This window comes from Xyrauchen texanus, chromosome 8 (genome assembly GCF_025860055.1).
Source record: "Xyrauchen texanus isolate HMW12.3.18 chromosome 8, RBS_HiC_50CHRs, whole genome shotgun sequence".
Taxonomy (NCBI): domain Eukaryota; kingdom Metazoa; phylum Chordata; class Actinopteri; order Cypriniformes; family Catostomidae; genus Xyrauchen; species Xyrauchen texanus.
Genome location: NC_068283.1, coordinates 42,757,032 through 42,774,467, shown reverse-complemented (window position 1 = coordinate 42,774,467; position 17,436 = coordinate 42,757,032). Strand labels below are relative to the sequence as shown.

At 45.5% G+C, this 17,436-nt stretch overlaps 2 protein-coding genes across 4 annotated transcripts in view; one reads left to right on the top strand and one right to left on the bottom strand.

Moving 5' to 3' along the window:
• Positions 1 to 17,436, top strand: part of LOC127647777 (uncharacterized) — a 227,109-nt gene that overhangs the window by 65,776 nt on the left and 143,897 nt on the right. The window lies entirely within an intron of this gene.
• LOC127647782 (V-set and immunoglobulin domain-containing protein 1-like) overlaps positions 1 to 17,436 on the bottom strand; it is a 100,752-nt gene that overhangs the window by 10,039 nt on the left and 73,277 nt on the right. For 2 of the 3 annotated variants that reach the window (XM_052132254.1, XM_052132253.1), the window contains exons 6-12: positions 14,987 to 15,079; positions 14,712 to 14,786; positions 14,237 to 14,353; positions 13,775 to 13,885; positions 13,403 to 13,474; positions 10,373 to 10,455; positions 9,909 to 9,995 (exon numbers count right to left, since the gene is read on the bottom strand). In XM_052132254.1, the coding sequence (XP_051988214.1) occupies positions 10,454 to 10,455; positions 13,403 to 13,474; positions 13,775 to 13,885; positions 14,237 to 14,353; positions 14,712 to 14,786; positions 14,987 to 15,079 (470 nt within the window). In that variant the 3' untranslated portion in view covers positions 9,909 to 9,995; positions 10,373 to 10,453. The remainder of the gene's footprint in view (positions 1 to 9,908; positions 9,996 to 10,372; positions 10,456 to 13,402; positions 13,475 to 13,774; positions 13,886 to 14,236; positions 14,354 to 14,711; positions 14,787 to 14,986; positions 15,080 to 17,436) is intronic. The other variant, XM_052132252.1, reaches the window with a different exon arrangement.

Genomic DNA, 17,436 nt, shown 5'->3' with positions numbered 1-17,436 from the left:
ATCTTCTTCAGTATGTCTGCTATCAACATGCAAGCAGTGTGACACAGATGAGAAGGACGTAGCCAACATCAAAGATGAATAATACAGGTTGCCGACTCCACTAAAATTACTGCACTAAACGCCACGTTTGCATTAGATTAAAGCCAAGTATAACATGCAGAAACCAATTTTCTTCACTTTCTTTTTAATCTTGTACATTTTGTTCTTTATTGTCATGCAGTAACTGGCAGCAACACACTGCCAACTGATGTATGCAGTCATGAAATCACAGTCTCCCTTCGAAATCTCAATCTGTCAAATATCGGACAGCATTTGTAATAATTATCCATATATATATATATATATATATATGTATATATATATATATATATATATTATTGCTGTCGATTTAACATGTTACTTCAGTGTGATTCATTTGACAAAAAATAACGCGTTAAAAAAAATTAACGGCATTAATTGCAATGCCCCCTGGACCATAATATGGAAGATTCCTGAAAAAGGCAAGCTTGTAGTACCACCCGTTTACTCCAGAGGGCAGTAAGTGAAGAAAAACACCCCTCAGCAGCAGAACAACACAAACATGTGTTACGTTTTTGCGTTCAAAACACTTGATGGAGCGCAAATCCGAACTAAGGGATCTCAATATGTGTTCTAAGTATTAAACTATATTTTAATGTTTAATGTTTTTAACACATTTTTAAAAAAAAAAAATTAATCACACTGAATTAACATGTTAAATCATCAGCCCTAATATATATATTAAATCGGCAGATGAGTTTTCAGCTAATGCATCCCCTGACCATGCCAGTCTTTTTTATTTTTAAATCGCAAGCTACGAGGAATTACAGAAATGTCCTCATCTGGATTTGTCTTAAAATGATATATAGCACGAAAATGTATTTGATTACTTCTGAATTTGCTAAGCCATTTAGTCATGTTGTGCACCACTGCATCTGTATTATTATCAGATAAATTGATTTGTAATGTTTGCAGGGGCTCACGACCTCCCGAGGGGATGAAATGTTCTCACAGCAGCATTAAACGAGAATCAGATTTGCCCTGTGACATGTTTTAGGCTATAAAAGCTATTGAACATATCAGCTCAGTGTCTGGCAGAGCTGAAGTTAAAGACGAAGTGTGTAATTTTTTAGCCAATAGTGCCACTGCATGAAATTGTAAAAATAAACATTGTTTTAAAGATTTGCTAAGGTGCATCAAAAGGTTGTTAATTTTAATCATCCTTTTTGATGAATTGAGAAAATGATGTAATTGTTGTAATTGTTTTTAATTTTCAATAAAAAAAAAAACTGAAATCCCACTTAAATGATAAGGAAAACGTCTAGGTTACGTATGTAACCTCCGTTCCCCGATGGAGGGAACGAGACGTTGTGTCAGAGAAGCGACACTAGGGGTCTCTCTTGAGCGCCGATATCCACCTCTGATCTATGAAAAAAGGCCAATGAGAAGTTGGCAGCCAGTATTTGCATATCCCGCCCCCGGACATACGGGTATTTAAGCGGCGCAAATACGGGAGTTCATTCAGGATTTTTCTGAGGAGCCGGAAATGGTCCAGACACAACAGTGTCAGCGATGTGGCGGGGAAGACACAACGTCTCGTTCCCTCCATCGGGGAACGGAGGTTACATACGTAACCTAGACGTTCCCCTTCTGTCGCTCTCTCCACGTATGTCAGAGAAGCGACACTAGGGTTCCACTTATAAACATGCCATGCCATGCGCTGAGCCGTGTACGTGAACTGCTGATACAGGAGCAAGCAGGTATTCTTACGTGCAGGATGACCAACTGTATCAGACTGCACGTACCCTTCCCCAATGCCCCATTCAAGCCATCAGAATTGGAGGCCACTCGTGAGGGGACAGTACCGCGGAATTACACACAGGGGGACTCCGAACAGGAGGCCTTACCTGTGGAGCACCTATGCCAGTACAGGGTAGATTGGGTACCCGTAGTGGCTTGGGTCGGTGAGTTCCTCCGCTGAACTGTGGACCCAAAAGGGCTAGGGAGGAGTCAACCAGCGACCCGAAGATGGGATCTCCTGGGAACGGAGGCGCACTATTTTACCTCGGTTGAGGGAAAGGGCGCTAGGCGCAAGCGATTCACCCGGTCAGATCGTCAGCGTGTTACCGAGATCTACGGGCTCGGACCTGAGAAAACACGGGACGATACTGACTCAACTCAGAGATTGTAGAATCTCGAAAAAGTGTTAGGTGTTGCCCAGCCCGCTGCTCTACAGATGTCTGCTAGGGAGGTGCCCCTGGCCAGTGCCCACAAGGACGCAACACCCCTGGTGGAGTGAGCTCGGACCCGCAAGGGGGGGGGCACGGCCTGGGTGTGATAAGCCAATGAAATGGCATCGACAACCCAGTGGGCAAGCCTCTGTTTGGAGACAGCGTTCCCGTTCCGCTGTCCCCCGAAGCAGACAAAGAGCTGCTCAGAGCGTCTAGTGCTCTGTGTGCGGTCCAGATAGATACGCAAAGCACGTACTGGACACAGCAACGAAAGGGCTATGTCTGCCTCCTCCCGGGGCAGCGCTTGCAGGTTCACTACCTGATCTCTGAAGGGTGTGGTAGGAACCTTGGGCACATAGCCCGGTCGCGGTCTTAGGATCACGTATGTGTCTGCCGGACCGAACTCCAGGCAAGTGTCGCTAACAGAGAACGCTTGCAGGTCCCCGACCCTCTTGATGGAGGCAAGCGCGATCAGCAGGGCAGTCTTGAGATAGAGGGCCCTGAGTCCAGCTGAATCTAGCGGCTCGAAGGGGGGTGTCTCTGGAGGCCCGTGAGGACGATCGAGAGATCCCAGGAGGGAATCAGGTTAGGCCAGGAGGGAGTCAGCCTCCGGGCACCTTTTAGGAACCTGATAATTAAGTCGTGCTTACCAAGAGACTTGCCGTCTACCGTGTCGTGGTGAGCCGCGATGGCGGGGACATACACCTTGAGGGTGGAGGGGGACAGCCTCCTCTCCAGCCTCTCCTGTAGAAACACGAGCACTGACCTAATACTAATACTAATGATAGTATCTATGACGGTCGATGGTAGGCCGGCTAGATCTTCCACATCCCATCCAGGGGCCAGACGTGGAGGTTCCAGAGGTCTGGGTGCGGGTGCCAGAGTGTGCCCCGTCCCTGAGAAAGAAGGTCCTTCTTCAGGGGAATTCGCCAGGGAGGGGCTGTCGTGAGGCGCGTGAGGTCCGAGTGGGCCAGTAGGGGGCCACCAGAATGACCTGCTCTTCGTCCTCCCTGACCTTGCATAGCACCTGTGCAAGAAGGCTCACTGGGGGAAATGCGTACTTGCGCAGCCCCGCGGGCCAGCTGTGTGCCAAAGCATCTGCCCCGAGGGTAGCCTCTGTCCGGGCATACCAGAGCGGGCAGTGGGAGGTTTCTTGGGAGGCAAACAGGTCTACCTGGGCCTTGCCGAACCGGTCCCAAATCAGCTGGACCGACTGAGGGTGGAGCCTCCACTCTCCGCCGGGCAAGCTTCAGCTTGACAGCGCGTCTGCTATCACATTGAGGTTGCCGGGGATGTGAGTGGCGCGCAGTGACTTGAGTCGCTTCTGACTCCAAAGGAGGAGACGACGGGCGAGCTTGTGGAGGGAGCGTACTCCGCCTTGGCGATTTATGTAGGCTACGACCATGGTGCTGTCTGTCCTGACTAGGACGTGCTTGCCCCGAATTAACGGGAGAAACTTCCTCAGGGCAAGGAAAACAGCCAGCAGCTCTAGGCAGTTGATGTGCCAACGCAGCGGGCCTCGGTTCCACTGGCCTGCGGCTGCGTGCCCGTTGCACATTCAACGGGCACGCAGTTGAAGCCCGTTGGGTTTGAAGGTTTGGCGGCAGACAGTGGTAACTTTCACATTGTGCGTGCCGCGGCGCCATGCTCGTCTCGGGACTCGAGTCTGGAGCTAGTGCTGAAGTGGTGGGCGCAGCCGCCGCTGAGGATGCCATATGCCCCAGGAGCTGTTGGAATCATTTTAGAGGGACCACGGCACCTGGCTTGAAGGAAGCGAGGCATTTCAGCACTGACTGAGCACGCTCGTTGGAGAGACGAGAAAAGAGATGCTCTTTTTTCTTTGTTTCTGGGGTGAGCTTGCTCTTTTCCCAGTTGACCTGAAGCCCCAAACGGCTGAGGTGCCTGAGCACCTGGTCTCTGTGCGCGCATAGTAACTCTCGCGAGGGGGCCAGGATGAGCCAGTCATCGAGGTAATTGAGTATGAGTATGCCGGCTTCTCAGAGCGGGGCAAGAGCTGCCTCTGCGACTTTCGTGAAGACGCGAGGGGACAGAGACAGGGCGAAGGGGAGGACTTTGTACTGATATGCCTGGCCGTCGAACGCGAACCGTAGGAAGGGTCGATGTCGAGGGCGAATCGAGACGTGGAAGTACGCGTCCTTCAGGTCTACCGCTGCGAACCAATCTAGATGCCGGACGCCAGATAGAATTTGTTTCTGGGTGAGCATTTTGAACGGGAGTTTGGACAAGGTCCGATTAAAAACTTGCAGGTTGGAGGGACAGGCTCTATCACGTCCTTGGCTAAAAGGGAGGCGATTTCTTCACGCAGAGACTGGGCATGTTCGTCGTGCACTGCGGAAAAATGAACGCCCATGAAGGGGGGGCGGAGGCCTGGCAAACTGAATTGCGTAACCGAGTCGAATGGTCTGGTGCAGTATTTTGGACGTACCCGGCGGGGCTTCGCAGCGGTGCGGAACAGGTAACGCGGCATCGGGAGGCAACGTAGCGTCCCGAGGCTCTGGTGCTGAGAATAAACTCAAAGCACTTACCTTGCTCCATGCACCCGGCAGGGGGCGGGTTCATGACTGAGGAGGAGGTCTGATGCTGGCGTCCCCTGGACTCGTCTGAACCGGCCGGCCGGGGAACAGTCGTGGGGCTGAGGGCGGGGACACCTTGTCCAGGAAGCCGGGACTGTTGAGGCCTGAAAGCTGAGTGCCATGAGAACGGCATTTGCGGGCCGTGTGACCCAGAGACAAAGGAAATAGCTCTTTTATTGAGAATTTGTGTACCGCAGCCCCTGCTGGGGGGTGCGGAAAAAGATTCTCCTCCCGGCCCTCCAGCGGGGGACAGAGCAGTCTTACCACCTCCGGAGCTAACGTCTTGGACTCTGGGTGCGTTGTCTCAGGAGCGCCTGGGAGCCTTCCGGGTCCTCGAGGGGGTCCGTGAGACAGGGGGCGTGCGCTTCCCGTAGAAGAGGCCAAACTGGGAGACAGGGGCGTTGAGGAAGCGAGTCTTGTCAGCTTCACGCATCTCGACCATGTTCAGCCATTGCTGACGTTCCTGGACCACCAGTGTGGCCATCGCCTGCCCGAGCGCCTGCGCTGTGACCTTCGTCGCTCTCAGGGCGAGGTCGGTCGCTGAGCGCAATTTCTGCAGCGTGTCGGGGTCAGGGCCACCCCCGTGCATGTTTCGCAGTGCCTTAGCTTGGTGGACCTGCAGGAGAGCCATGGCATGCAGGGCGGAAGCGTTGCGTCCGGTGGTGCTGTAGGCCTTCGCGGTCAGCGAGGATGTTGCTCTACAGGTCCGGGAAGGGAGTACAGGGTGGCCCAGCCAGGTGGTAGGGCTTCCGGGGCATAGATGGAGCGCAATTGCCCTATCCACCTGGGGAATCGCCGTGTACACGTGGCACGCTCCGCCGTCGAGGGTGGCGAGGGCGGATGAGCAGGTGGCGGTGTGACGAGTGGAGAAGGGTGCTCTCCACGAGGACGTCAGCTCATCATGCACCTCCGGGAAAAACGGGACCGGGGTGGGGGCGAGGCTGTGAGCGGCGCCCAGACCCCAGGAACCAGTCATCCAGCCGTGATGGCTGTGCGGAGGATGGAGGGTTCCAATCCAAGCCCACGCTGTTGACTGCCCGGGAAAGCATGTCGGCCATCTTTGCGTCGGCCTCAGCCTGGGCACGCAGGCCCGAAAGCGGCAGCCCAGGGGAGTCCTCAGCATCAGATACCACGCCCTCCGATGCCGCGGTGAGCTCATCTGCTTCGATCGCAGGAGGGTAGGTGGACTGGCTGTAAGGCGAGTTGCCATTGCCTCGAGCATGTACGGGAGTCAACGAGCGTGCTTGGGTGCGGATGGTCCGAGGGGGCGTACCCGGCAGAGCTGCACCCGCTGCCATCCCCAAATCGCTTCCATCACCAACCGCATCGTCCTCAATCCCGTGGGAAGGAGGAGCAATGCGGGGGGCAGCTGGAGTGGCTTGCTTACGGTTGTAAGCGAGCCGCGACTGCAACGTTGTCATGGTCATGTTCTCGCAGTGAGAACATGAACCACCCACAAACGCAGCCTCGGTGTGATTGCTACCCAGACACACGAGACAACGCATGTGGCCATCTGAAGCGGAGAGCACTCTACCGCATCCAGAAACAACACAGGGCCGGAAAGGCATCTTTATAAAGACGCGTCCTGAAAAGGACGTTCAATGCCGCTGTGTTTTGCTCTTTTAGAGGAAATTACTCTTTTAAATAAAATCACTCTTTTAAGAAAAAACTCGTGAGAGTTCTTTAATCTTCACTGTCGAAGTGCCCAGGGGCAGGAATGCACAGCCGTGCAAACAGGAGAAAGCCGCTGTTGTGTGCCGTAAGGTCCAACAGCATGCAGCAGAGGAATGACAGGAACTGGTGTGTAACTCGCAGCAATTGCAGACACGACCATCGGCTCCGAAGAAATTTTCTGAATGAACTCCCGTATTTGCGCCGCTTAAATACCCGTATGTCCGGGGGCGGGATATGCAAATACTGGCTGCCAACTTCTCATTGGCCTTTTTTCATAGATCATAGGTGGATATCGGCGCTCAAGAGAGACCCCTAGTGTTGCTTCTCTGACACAACGTAGAGAGAGGGACAGAAGGGGAACTACTGGATTACATTAGGAAAAAAATTATCAATTTAAACTTTGTAATTCTGACTCCCCCCAATTTCCTGACAAAGTTACCTTTAGTACAGGGGTCTCCAACGCTACCAGTAGGGCTGTGTTTGACTTCATAATTTCAAGCCCTTCCTTTGCTAACTTCCCTGTCTCGTGGACTCAGAAGTACATCATTGCTTACTTTGCGTGAGTGCCCACTACTGGTGGAATCCATCCATCGAAACGCCTTGAGCCCTTGATCACTCTGATGACACACTGCTGATGTCAGTTTATAGAATTATTTAGTGTGCCTATTTTTGCACCTGAGAAGGATTTCACCTTTGGAGATGGATGCAATCTCAGATTCAGGTAAAGTTTTGTTGTATATTCAGAGGCTTTAATAAATTTGGTCTGTTAAGAAATAGTTTTTTTCTAAATTGGAATTAATTGTTAAGAAGGATTAATACATTTTTACATAAACACATTTTATTTTCATATTATGCAGTTCTCAGTATAATCAGTTCTCAATATATCTCAATATAACTTTTCTAAACTGATTTGAATTGACCTAACTTCATTTACAGCTATAAACATGGGCAGAGTCATAGGCACCATGGGTTAACTTTTCCATGGGCATAGAAAGCTTTTGCTGTTGTGCACCGTTTCCTTGTTTATGCTATTAACTGATTAGGCAGCAAGTCAGCTGCCTAAGAATTCTGATGCAGCCATCATCTCCTGCTGAACGTGCTTAGACACGCTCTACATGTGATAGTATCATTAAATATTGATATAGCCTTTATTTGCCCCCACCCCCCAGTCAGGTCCCCTATTACTCAGTTCCATCATTACCCCCAGTCTGACACCCCTGTATATGGAGCAGCCAAAAGCGTACACATGAGTGGGCTCGCTTCTTACATTTACATTCACATTTATGCATTTGGCAGATGCTTTTATCCAAAGCGACTTACAGTGCACTTTTCTTCATTTCAAGGGGTTGAGGGTCCGTGAGCTGAAACTTTCCTCACTTAACTGACGAAGTAGATCAGACCGAGGGACGTAATTAGTGGAAGTTAGCGAGTGAATGTTTAAAGTGAATTGTAATTCAGCCTAGCTCAAGATCAGAGTACAATACAACAGATAGGTGTCCCACCACCCTCCAATGAAAATGTAGTATTTGCCAAATCAACAGTAAATGTATTTAACATTTTTCAATCAAGTACTTCATCACACTATGTGATTATGAGGCTGACTAACTTAAGAGGAGTTGGGAAATTACCAAGATAATTTTGCTTGCTGTAGGATGAATAAAGACAGTGCTAAATCAAAGAAAACATACTATAGTATATAAATAAACAGCAATGGTTTTGATGTCTGAGTTGTTGTTGTGTTCAGTCGATAACTGTTGTATCGCATTGTCAGTGCTGTCTCATTTGCTACATAACAATAATTAACCAGATATCTAGGTAGTGGCTAGTGGTTACCGAGACTGATTAGTTTCCTTGACAGCAGGGCTGCTTGCTAATACTTCCTAACATGTTGATTTCATGTCTATGATTCAGTTAGCTAGATGTGTGTATTACTTTGCTTGCATTTTTAGCGACACGCACCTGATTCAATCGTCTAGATGTAGAATATAAATATTGAAAATTACAACAAATATCATCGATCGCCATTTTGTGGTCCGTTCTGCATATCACGGCAGCTCATTTTAGATTATCGCGGCCCATTCGGCACATTGCGCAGCCGACATACCAGATCGCTCGGTTCTCCCGATGGCCAGTCTGCCCGTTCGGCCACAAAGTGCGTCGGCCCACCGGAAAAATTCCCGGTATGCCAGATTACCAGTCCAGCCCTGCCTGCCAGTGTGATGGCTGTACATACATACGGTATTCAGTTGGGTAAAAAAAGCACTAAAATTCACCCAAATAGTATTTTCATGTAATAAGTTCGCAGTGGATAGACTGACTTACTGCAGGTAAGATTTTCACAGTATGTCCAGTTTTATGAGCACAAATGCTATTTTCACATGTACTAGACCCCTGCTGGGGTTGTTAATTTTGACAGTTGTGATACATCATGTGAAAGTAAGTAATGTATGATACAAGTAGCTCTCAGCCAGCTCTCAGCCACCAAAAGTAGCTCTCGGATGAAAAGATTTTGGAGACCCCTGCTTTACTCGTTTGCAAAGAGAGTTGCATCTGAGAGCATAAGTCGAGACAAAAAACTAAGATACTGAGCAATTATTTTTTTAGGCAGAGGCTATTTGCACTAAGAGTAAAAAGAAACAAAAAGCAGCATTTATATTGTACTTATTGAGATTTCCACAGAAACCCTACAACACCGCTACCCCTTCACCTAAACCGAAACCTTCTTTTATAAAAAATAATAATGGTTTTACTTCAGGTACCATAGTATCATCATGGTATTTTGTAATAAAATCATAGTAACCACAAAATTAAACATGGTTACTATATTAACAACATATTACCATAGTAACAACATGGTGAACTGCATCAAAACTATGGTTTCCACCAAAACACATGGCTACTACAATATTACTACAGTAAAACCATGGTTAATTTCATCCAGATCAAACACTTCTCTCAACTGCCCACTCTGACCAAATCACAGCGAGTGATCACTTTTATTATAAGTAGTATTATAGGAAATAATAAAAATATAAAAAAGTGGGACAAAATGTGGGATTCAAATCGGTGTCGCTAGCATAAAAAACACATTCACACTGTTTTTAGTGCCTGAGCCGCTGCAGCTGTATCTGTTTGCTGTTATCTCACGTGTTCCCAACATACTATTGGAGTGCAAATAATAACTCAATTCTCAGTTTTCTTAACCCACTTAATGTCCGTTAATCAGTTCAATTTCTCTGCCCACAGCAGCTGACCTCAAAATAATTTGTCAATGATTGGGGGTGCAAATAGCTTTTGCCAACAAGAGGGGCTATCCGCACTTAGTGCAAATAGACACTCATTTGTTGGCATTATTTGACTTTATTGAAAAATATAGGAAAAAAATAATTACCGTAAAAAATGTATCCACAGTCTTCAAAGAATGCCATCATCCGCAGGACTTGCAGAAAAAAGAAGACACATGTCCATCCAACAATGTCTGTGAATTAAAACAAACAAACAAACAAACAAACAAACAAACAAACAAACAAACAAACACACAGCACATACATACATAATAATATCATCAACATATTGTATTGATAAAAAAAAATATTGGCCTATTTACTTTTACTAAATAAAATTTCTTGAAACAGTACACAACTACATTAGTCATGTGCATGCAACAACAGAGGAAGTAAATAGATTAATCACTGTCCCAGTCCAAGCCAGTCTGTCTCAAGCTAATCCAAACCAGTTTTTGTCTGACAAATCTACTTCAAATAACACAAAACAAGAAATATTGAAAATGTGTATATGTGTAGGACAATTTTATTAAAGTTCATTGAAATGTTTTTTAAACTATGTTTAACATACCTTTCTCCATTTCCAAAATGCTGTGATGAACAAACATCGTCATACTGATATCCAGAAGAACTAATATTAACATTATACACCTTCTGAAGATGATAATAAAAAAAAATACACTGATTAAACTTTCAAAGTCCACTTTGAAAGTACTTGTAAAATGTTTATGGCAGATGCTATTTGCACCGTGATGCAAATAATTGTATACTGAATGCTATTTACACCCCAGTGGAAATAGTGTCAGATACTATTTAAATATTAACATACAGTATGTTCATCACTGCAGTGTGTTTATTGTGTTTATTTAGAGTCCTACAGACACACTAGATTAACTCCGACCCCTAAATGGCTCGTAAGAGCGCGAGCCACCCCAGCCGCTCCCCGACTCGTTTAGGCAGTGACGTTTATCGCTGGGGGCGATATGGGGACCTCAATGGGAGCTCCTCTGCCGGGTATAACCCCTCGGACCTCCCACTCCCTGCAATGCTCGTATGTTCCAACCGAGCGCTGGGGCGCGGTTGCCGGTTTGCGGTTGCCGGTTCGCATCACAGCAGACCCGCGATCTCGTTCGGAGATCTGAACCGGGCCCTGCACAGACTCCCGTTCAAGATGCTCACACAGAGACGCATTCTAGAGAGCGTCCGGCATCTGGATTGGTAGCGGTAGACCTGAAGGACGTGTGCTTTCATGTCTCGATCCTTCCTCGACACAGACCATTTCTCCGGTTTGCCTTCGAGGGTCAGGCATATCAGTACAAAGTCCTCCCCTTCGGCCTGTCCCTGTCCCCTTGCGCCTTCACGAAGGTCGCAGAGGCAGCCCTTGCCCCACTGAGGGAAGCGGGCGTCCGCATCCTCAACCATCTCGACGACTGGCTAATCTTAGCTCACTTGCGAGACATGTTGTGTGCTCACAGGGACCTGGTGCTCAGGCACCTCAGCCGCTTGGGGCTTCGGGTCAAATGGGAAAAGAGCAAGCTCGTCCCGGTTCAGAGCATCTCTTTTCTCGGTATGGAGTTGGACTCGGTCTCAATGTTGGCGCGTCTCACCAGCGAGCACGCACAGTCAGTACGTTCAGACGGAACACGTTGGTCCCACTGAAATCTTTTCAGAGGCTCCTGGGGCATATGGCATCCTCAACGACGGTTACACCGCTTGGGTTGATGCATATGAGACCACTCCAGCACTGGCTACAGACCCGAGTCGAGAGATGAGTATGAGCGCAACGGCACACACCGCGTCCTCATCAGGCAGGCTTGTTGCCGCTCTCTCAGCCCCTGGTCAGACCTAGCGTTCTTACGGGCAGGAGTTCCCCTAGGCCAGGTCTCCAGGCACGTCGTGGTCATGACAGATGCCTCCCAATGGGGCTGGGGCACCGTATTCAGCGGGCACTCAGTCGCCGGCCCTTGGACTGGCCCGCGACTGCGTTGGCACATCAACTGTTGCTTGCAGTACTACTTGCCCTGAGGAGGCTTTTGCCGTTGATCCGGGGCAAGTATGTGTTGCTCCGGACAGCCAAGGCGGTCTACGCTCCCGCCGCATGTCACAACACTCCCGCGTCTCCTCCTTTGGAGTCAGCACCGACTCAAGTCGCTGCGAGCCACTCACATCCCAGGCTACCTCAACAGCACAGCGGACGCGCTGTCACGGCAGGTTACATCCAGGGGAGAGTGGAGGCTCCACCCCCAGGTGGTTCAGCTGATCTGGAGTCGATTCGGCCAAGCACAGGTAGACCTGTTTGCTTCCCCGGAATCCTCCCATTGCCCACTTTGGTACTCTCTGACTGAGGCCCCCCTCAGCACAGATGCCTTGGCACACAGCTGGCCCCCGGGGCTTCGCAAGTATGCGTTTCCCCCAGTGAGCCTACTTGCACAGACGTTGTGCAAAGTCAGGGAGGACTGGGAGCAGGTCCTCTTAGTGGCCCCTTATTGGCCCTCCCGGATTTGGTCCTCGGACCTCACGCTCCTCGCGACAGCCCCCCCCTGGCGAACTCCCCTGAGGAAGGACCTTCTTTCTCAGGGTCAGGGCACCATCTGGCACCCGCGACCAGACCTCTGGAATCTCCATGTCTGGCCCTTGGATGGGACGCCATAGACAGTAGACTCATTTTCTATGGGGACCCCTAGTGTCAACTCATCGACACAACGTCGAGTGAGTGACAGACGGGGAACGTCTCGGTTACTGAAGTAACCTCCATTCCGTGATGGAGGGAACGAGACGTTGTGTCCCACCAGCCACAACACTGAACCAACCGCTGAAAGCGCCGGGTCTTTGGCTCGGCTCCTCAGTGCGATACGTATTTGCAGCGTCACTCCTTTTATACCCGTATGTCCGGGGGAGTGGCATGCAAATTCCAAAATCAGAGATGTCTGGGCTCCGCAGGAGCGACCCCTAGTGTCAACTCATTGTCACAACGTCTCGTTCCCTCCATCAGGGAACGGAGGTTACGGTAGTAACCGAGACGTTTTACACATTAACTATGGTTTCATGCGGGAACGAGTGCGATTGATAGACCCCCGGCTCTACATCAAACCCTTCTTTGCAGTCCTAAACATTCACTGTGACCAAATCACTGTGATGAAATCCAAATTTATATAAATTTGCATCTATTACAATGTATTTGTATCTAGTATTAAAATAAATATTAAGAGTGAAAACAGGAAATCAGATGACAAAAAAAGTGGGACAATATGCGGATTTGAACCTCAGTCGCTAGGACAACAGTACACATTCACATACCGTCTTTACACCCCACACAACTGCAGAAATCTATATTTTCTAGTTTGTCCTATATATTTCCTATATATGGTTCAACCAGACTATTGGGGTGCAAATAGCTCCGCTGTGTAGCTGATGCTATTTAAACCAGGGTGCAAATAGACAATCTGAATGTTTATTTGTGGTTAGCATGTCATAAGAGGCAAAAATATTGTAATTACGTAAGTAGAACTGATTCCACAAATTACCACTTTTTAAATCACTGGAAAAATGACAGTATTACAAAAACTACCATAATAAGAAATGATGCACATTATGCACTTACAGCTAGATGTTGCATGAAGATATAATATAAACCGAACTGGTAGCACTTGAACAGCTATAACATATAGATGGCCTAAAATAAGAGGAAAAATATTATATTATTTTCATCTCATTGATGAACAAAAACATATTGAAATCATTCTTACAGTATCATCCAACAAGTGGTTATACATAAAGTCCTAATTGACTTAATTTTAGTCAACTGGATTTTAAGCAAAACAAAAGGGTCCATTTAATTGTTATGGGAATTGGACACACAATTGCGTGTTTGCATGCAGATATATTTGATCTAAAATTATAATGAATGTTCAGTATGATCAGTTTAATAACTGCACATTAAAGAATAGCAATTTACACTTTGAGTGTCACTTACCCTCAATGTCAGTTTCTAATGAAGATTTCACATAAAATGACTGTAAAGGAGGCAAGATGATCCAACACAGAGCCAGTATCTCCAACATAGTTTCTTTTTTGCATCCAAACCCTTATTTTAACATTAGAGGAGTCATGTGATGGAAAACAGTATTATCATGGCTTTCATTAAGTATTTCATGTACTATGTGCACATACTCTAACATTTCACCAGGATTTCGGTGTTTCTAGATAACGTGAACTTGATAAGGGATGATGTTTCATGGTTTATTGTTTAGTGTAGTTGCCACTTTCTTATTCAATTACATATCTTGAGTCAACCAAGTTATTTAAAAAAATTTTTTTAGTTATAGGCGGATCACAAAAAATTATCTAAAACTTTTTAAATGAGCTATTTTATGAGAATTTACTTATTTAACTAAATGTACTTGTGCTTATAAAATAAGGAAAAAGAAAATCTTACCTCCATTGAAGATGAGGAGACACAATAGCAGTATATATCCCCCCAAAAATACCAAAAGTATGTGAAGTGCGTTAGCTGGATGATTTGCAGTCTTATTCCAGGCATATACAAAGAAAACTGACGGATGAACAGATTAATAAAATAATAATACACAGAAAAAATAACAGCACAATAAAATAACAGATGTAAAGCAGGCTGAAAGTGTACTATGTTTTCAATATGATTAATTTTTCATTAGAATAATTTAATATAATAAAATTTTCTTTTTTTAAATAGATCATAAATAAAGGAGTCTTAGTGCTTGTTTTTCTCACGAGAGATTAAAAGTCTGCCCAGTAAAGCAGCTTTCACACTCGCACACACAGTATCAACAGTTCTCCGTGATGTATTAAAGAATAACTCATAAATCATGTTTATAAACAAATTATTGCAAGTAACACACATGACATCTTGTGTAATATATGGATTTACCTACCTGAATAAATGACGACTGTTAAAACAACAAATTCTCTTGCAATACGTGAAACACTAATACGTGTTTTATTACTGACTGCAAACAGAAAAAGTTTGAAGAACTTTAGACACTGAAAAGGTCTAATGGATTGCCACAACAATAACACATTAAATACTAAATGTGTGTGCTTCATTAAAATATACAGTATTTAATTGCAATTACATCTTTAATATCTGCGAATCAAAATGCATTTACAAATCTGCTCTGGTAAAATGAAACTCAAAATTAAAACATACCTTTAATGTAATGTAAATAAGGCACAGCCCACAACAACATCACAGGCCTCAGAATATAAAGAGCACAGCATGGGATGGTCTCATTTGGAAATCCTGAAATGTTTTTTTTTTTTTTTAAAGATTGACATTACATAATAAAAACATTTTATGACTAAAAAAAATATTTTAAATTTTTGTTACATATAGTAGCATTATAATATTTGTAACATTTAAAATCTGCCTTCATTCAACAATAAAATACCACCAATAACACTATAGACAGCCCTGATTAAGAGAAAGGCCCAAATGCTTAGACACAGATGCTTACAGAATAATCACACATCTCTACAAATCATTTGTGTTGGCAGTTCAATTTAAAAACACTGTGGGCTGGCATCATTGTCATATTGAAGCACATGATCCATACTGTCACAAACTCAAGGACTTCCTCCTTTCACCACTAGAGGTCTCTCTCTCCCGAGTTCTGAGAGCTTCAGGAACTACCCTTCCCAGCATGCCTATCTGGACTGATTACTCCCACACCTGTTCACAGTTACAATGACTATTTAAGCACTACACTAACTCAACTCTTATTGAATTTCACTGATGGATCTAAAGATCCTGAAACAGGTCGAGCTTCAGCAGCCATATATGTCCCACATTTTCAAGTTAAAACTGGTAAAAGAGTATCTGACCAAGTAGGAGTTTATTCAACAGTGAATGTAGCGATATTATTAGCTTGAACGTGGCTGCACTTCGGCAGAGACACGCGTATTGGAGAGGACAACAACTGACTGTGGACTTACTACTATTGATGCGAAAAACAGTTAGACCGGATATTGTGGAGGACATGTTGTGTGGATATCGACCGACGGCCTGTATAGGTCCGGAACGATATTGTTACAGGGTTCTTTGCAATTCCAAACAACATGGTAGGAAGGTAGACAGAAAACAATAGCGATAGTATGGATTATAGTGAGGTAAAAGCAAGTAAGGGAAGTGAATGGGCTGAGGAAAGGAGAGGAGATAAAGGCAAGAAGGGGGAAAGTCGTAAAAAAGGAAAAAAGATTCATCTAGTGTAGGAGAGTCAGAGAGTGATGGAAGAGAGGGTGAGAAGTGAGAGGAAGGTTTGAAGAATGTAGTAGTTAGGCTCGAGGGGGAAAGAGGAGTTAAGAAGTTTGATCCGATCAAACTAACAAAAATCATTAAAGGACAGGTTGGGGAAGTAAAATATGCAAGAATATTAGGAGATGAAAACTTATTATTAGGATGCAAGACTGAAGCACAGGTAGAAAAGGCGAAGAAATTGATGAGCATTGGGAAAGTGTTTCAGGTTGTAAAAAGAAAAAGAATCAGTGGTAGTAAGGGAGTGATCTATGGGGTTCCTCTCAATGTTAACATATGAGATGTAGTAGAGAACCTTAAGGTGGAGAATAATATGGTAAAGAATGTTAAAAGAATGACTAGGGGAGTAGAAAGAAAGATAGAGTTTGAGGAAAAAGTACTTCCAAAGGTGGTGTATTTTGGTTTCTTAAGATACAGTATAAGAGTATACTTTCTAAAACCCATGAGATGTTTTAATTGCCAGGAATTTGGTCATGTATCTAAGGGGTGTAAGGGGAAAAGTAGATGTGCTACTGGAGGGAACATGATTATGGGAAGTGTGGAGAGGGAGTGAAACCAAAATGCTGTAATTGCGGAGGAAACCACAGTGTTGCATATTGGGGATGTGCAGTGTATGAAAAGGAGGTGGAGGTGCAACAAATAAGAATAAAGGAAAACATGTCATAAGCTGAGGCAGTTAAAATGGTAGGACAGGGTAAGCAAAATAAGGAGGAAGGAGTTACTAAAGAACAAATGGTGATGAAAGAGCTGCAAGATATAAAGAAAGCATGGATGGAAAAGAAGTTGGTGACATTTATTGCAGGTGTGATAAATGCAACATATGAGATCAAGTCAAAAACAGAAAGGATTCAGATTATTGTGAAAGCAGCAGAACATCATTTGAATATGGTAGGGTTAAAATGGGAAGAGATAAATGATGAGCTAAGAATGCAGTCAAGCCAAGAGTCTGCATGTGTAGGCTGTTAATATTAATAGTGTTAATATTACAATGGGATGCGAGAAGCCTGATTGCAAGCGTACAGGATTTTAAAGGATTTATAGTTAATAGAAAAGATAATCCAGATGTGGTGTGTATTCAAGAGACCTGGCTAAAACCAAACATAGATTATGTTTTATATGGTTATGTGGCAGTAAGACAAGATAGAAAGGAGGGAGGAGGAGGATGTGCCACTTTTATAAAACAAGGAATATCATATAGAATAATAGGTGTGGGAAGAGATGGGTGATGACGTTGGAGCTTCAGTTTGGTCAAATATCCATAGAAATCATCATTATCCTCTGAATCAACTTGTCCATGAAATACTTAATGATGGCATACAAATCAACAGATGTTGTGGCATCTTTTT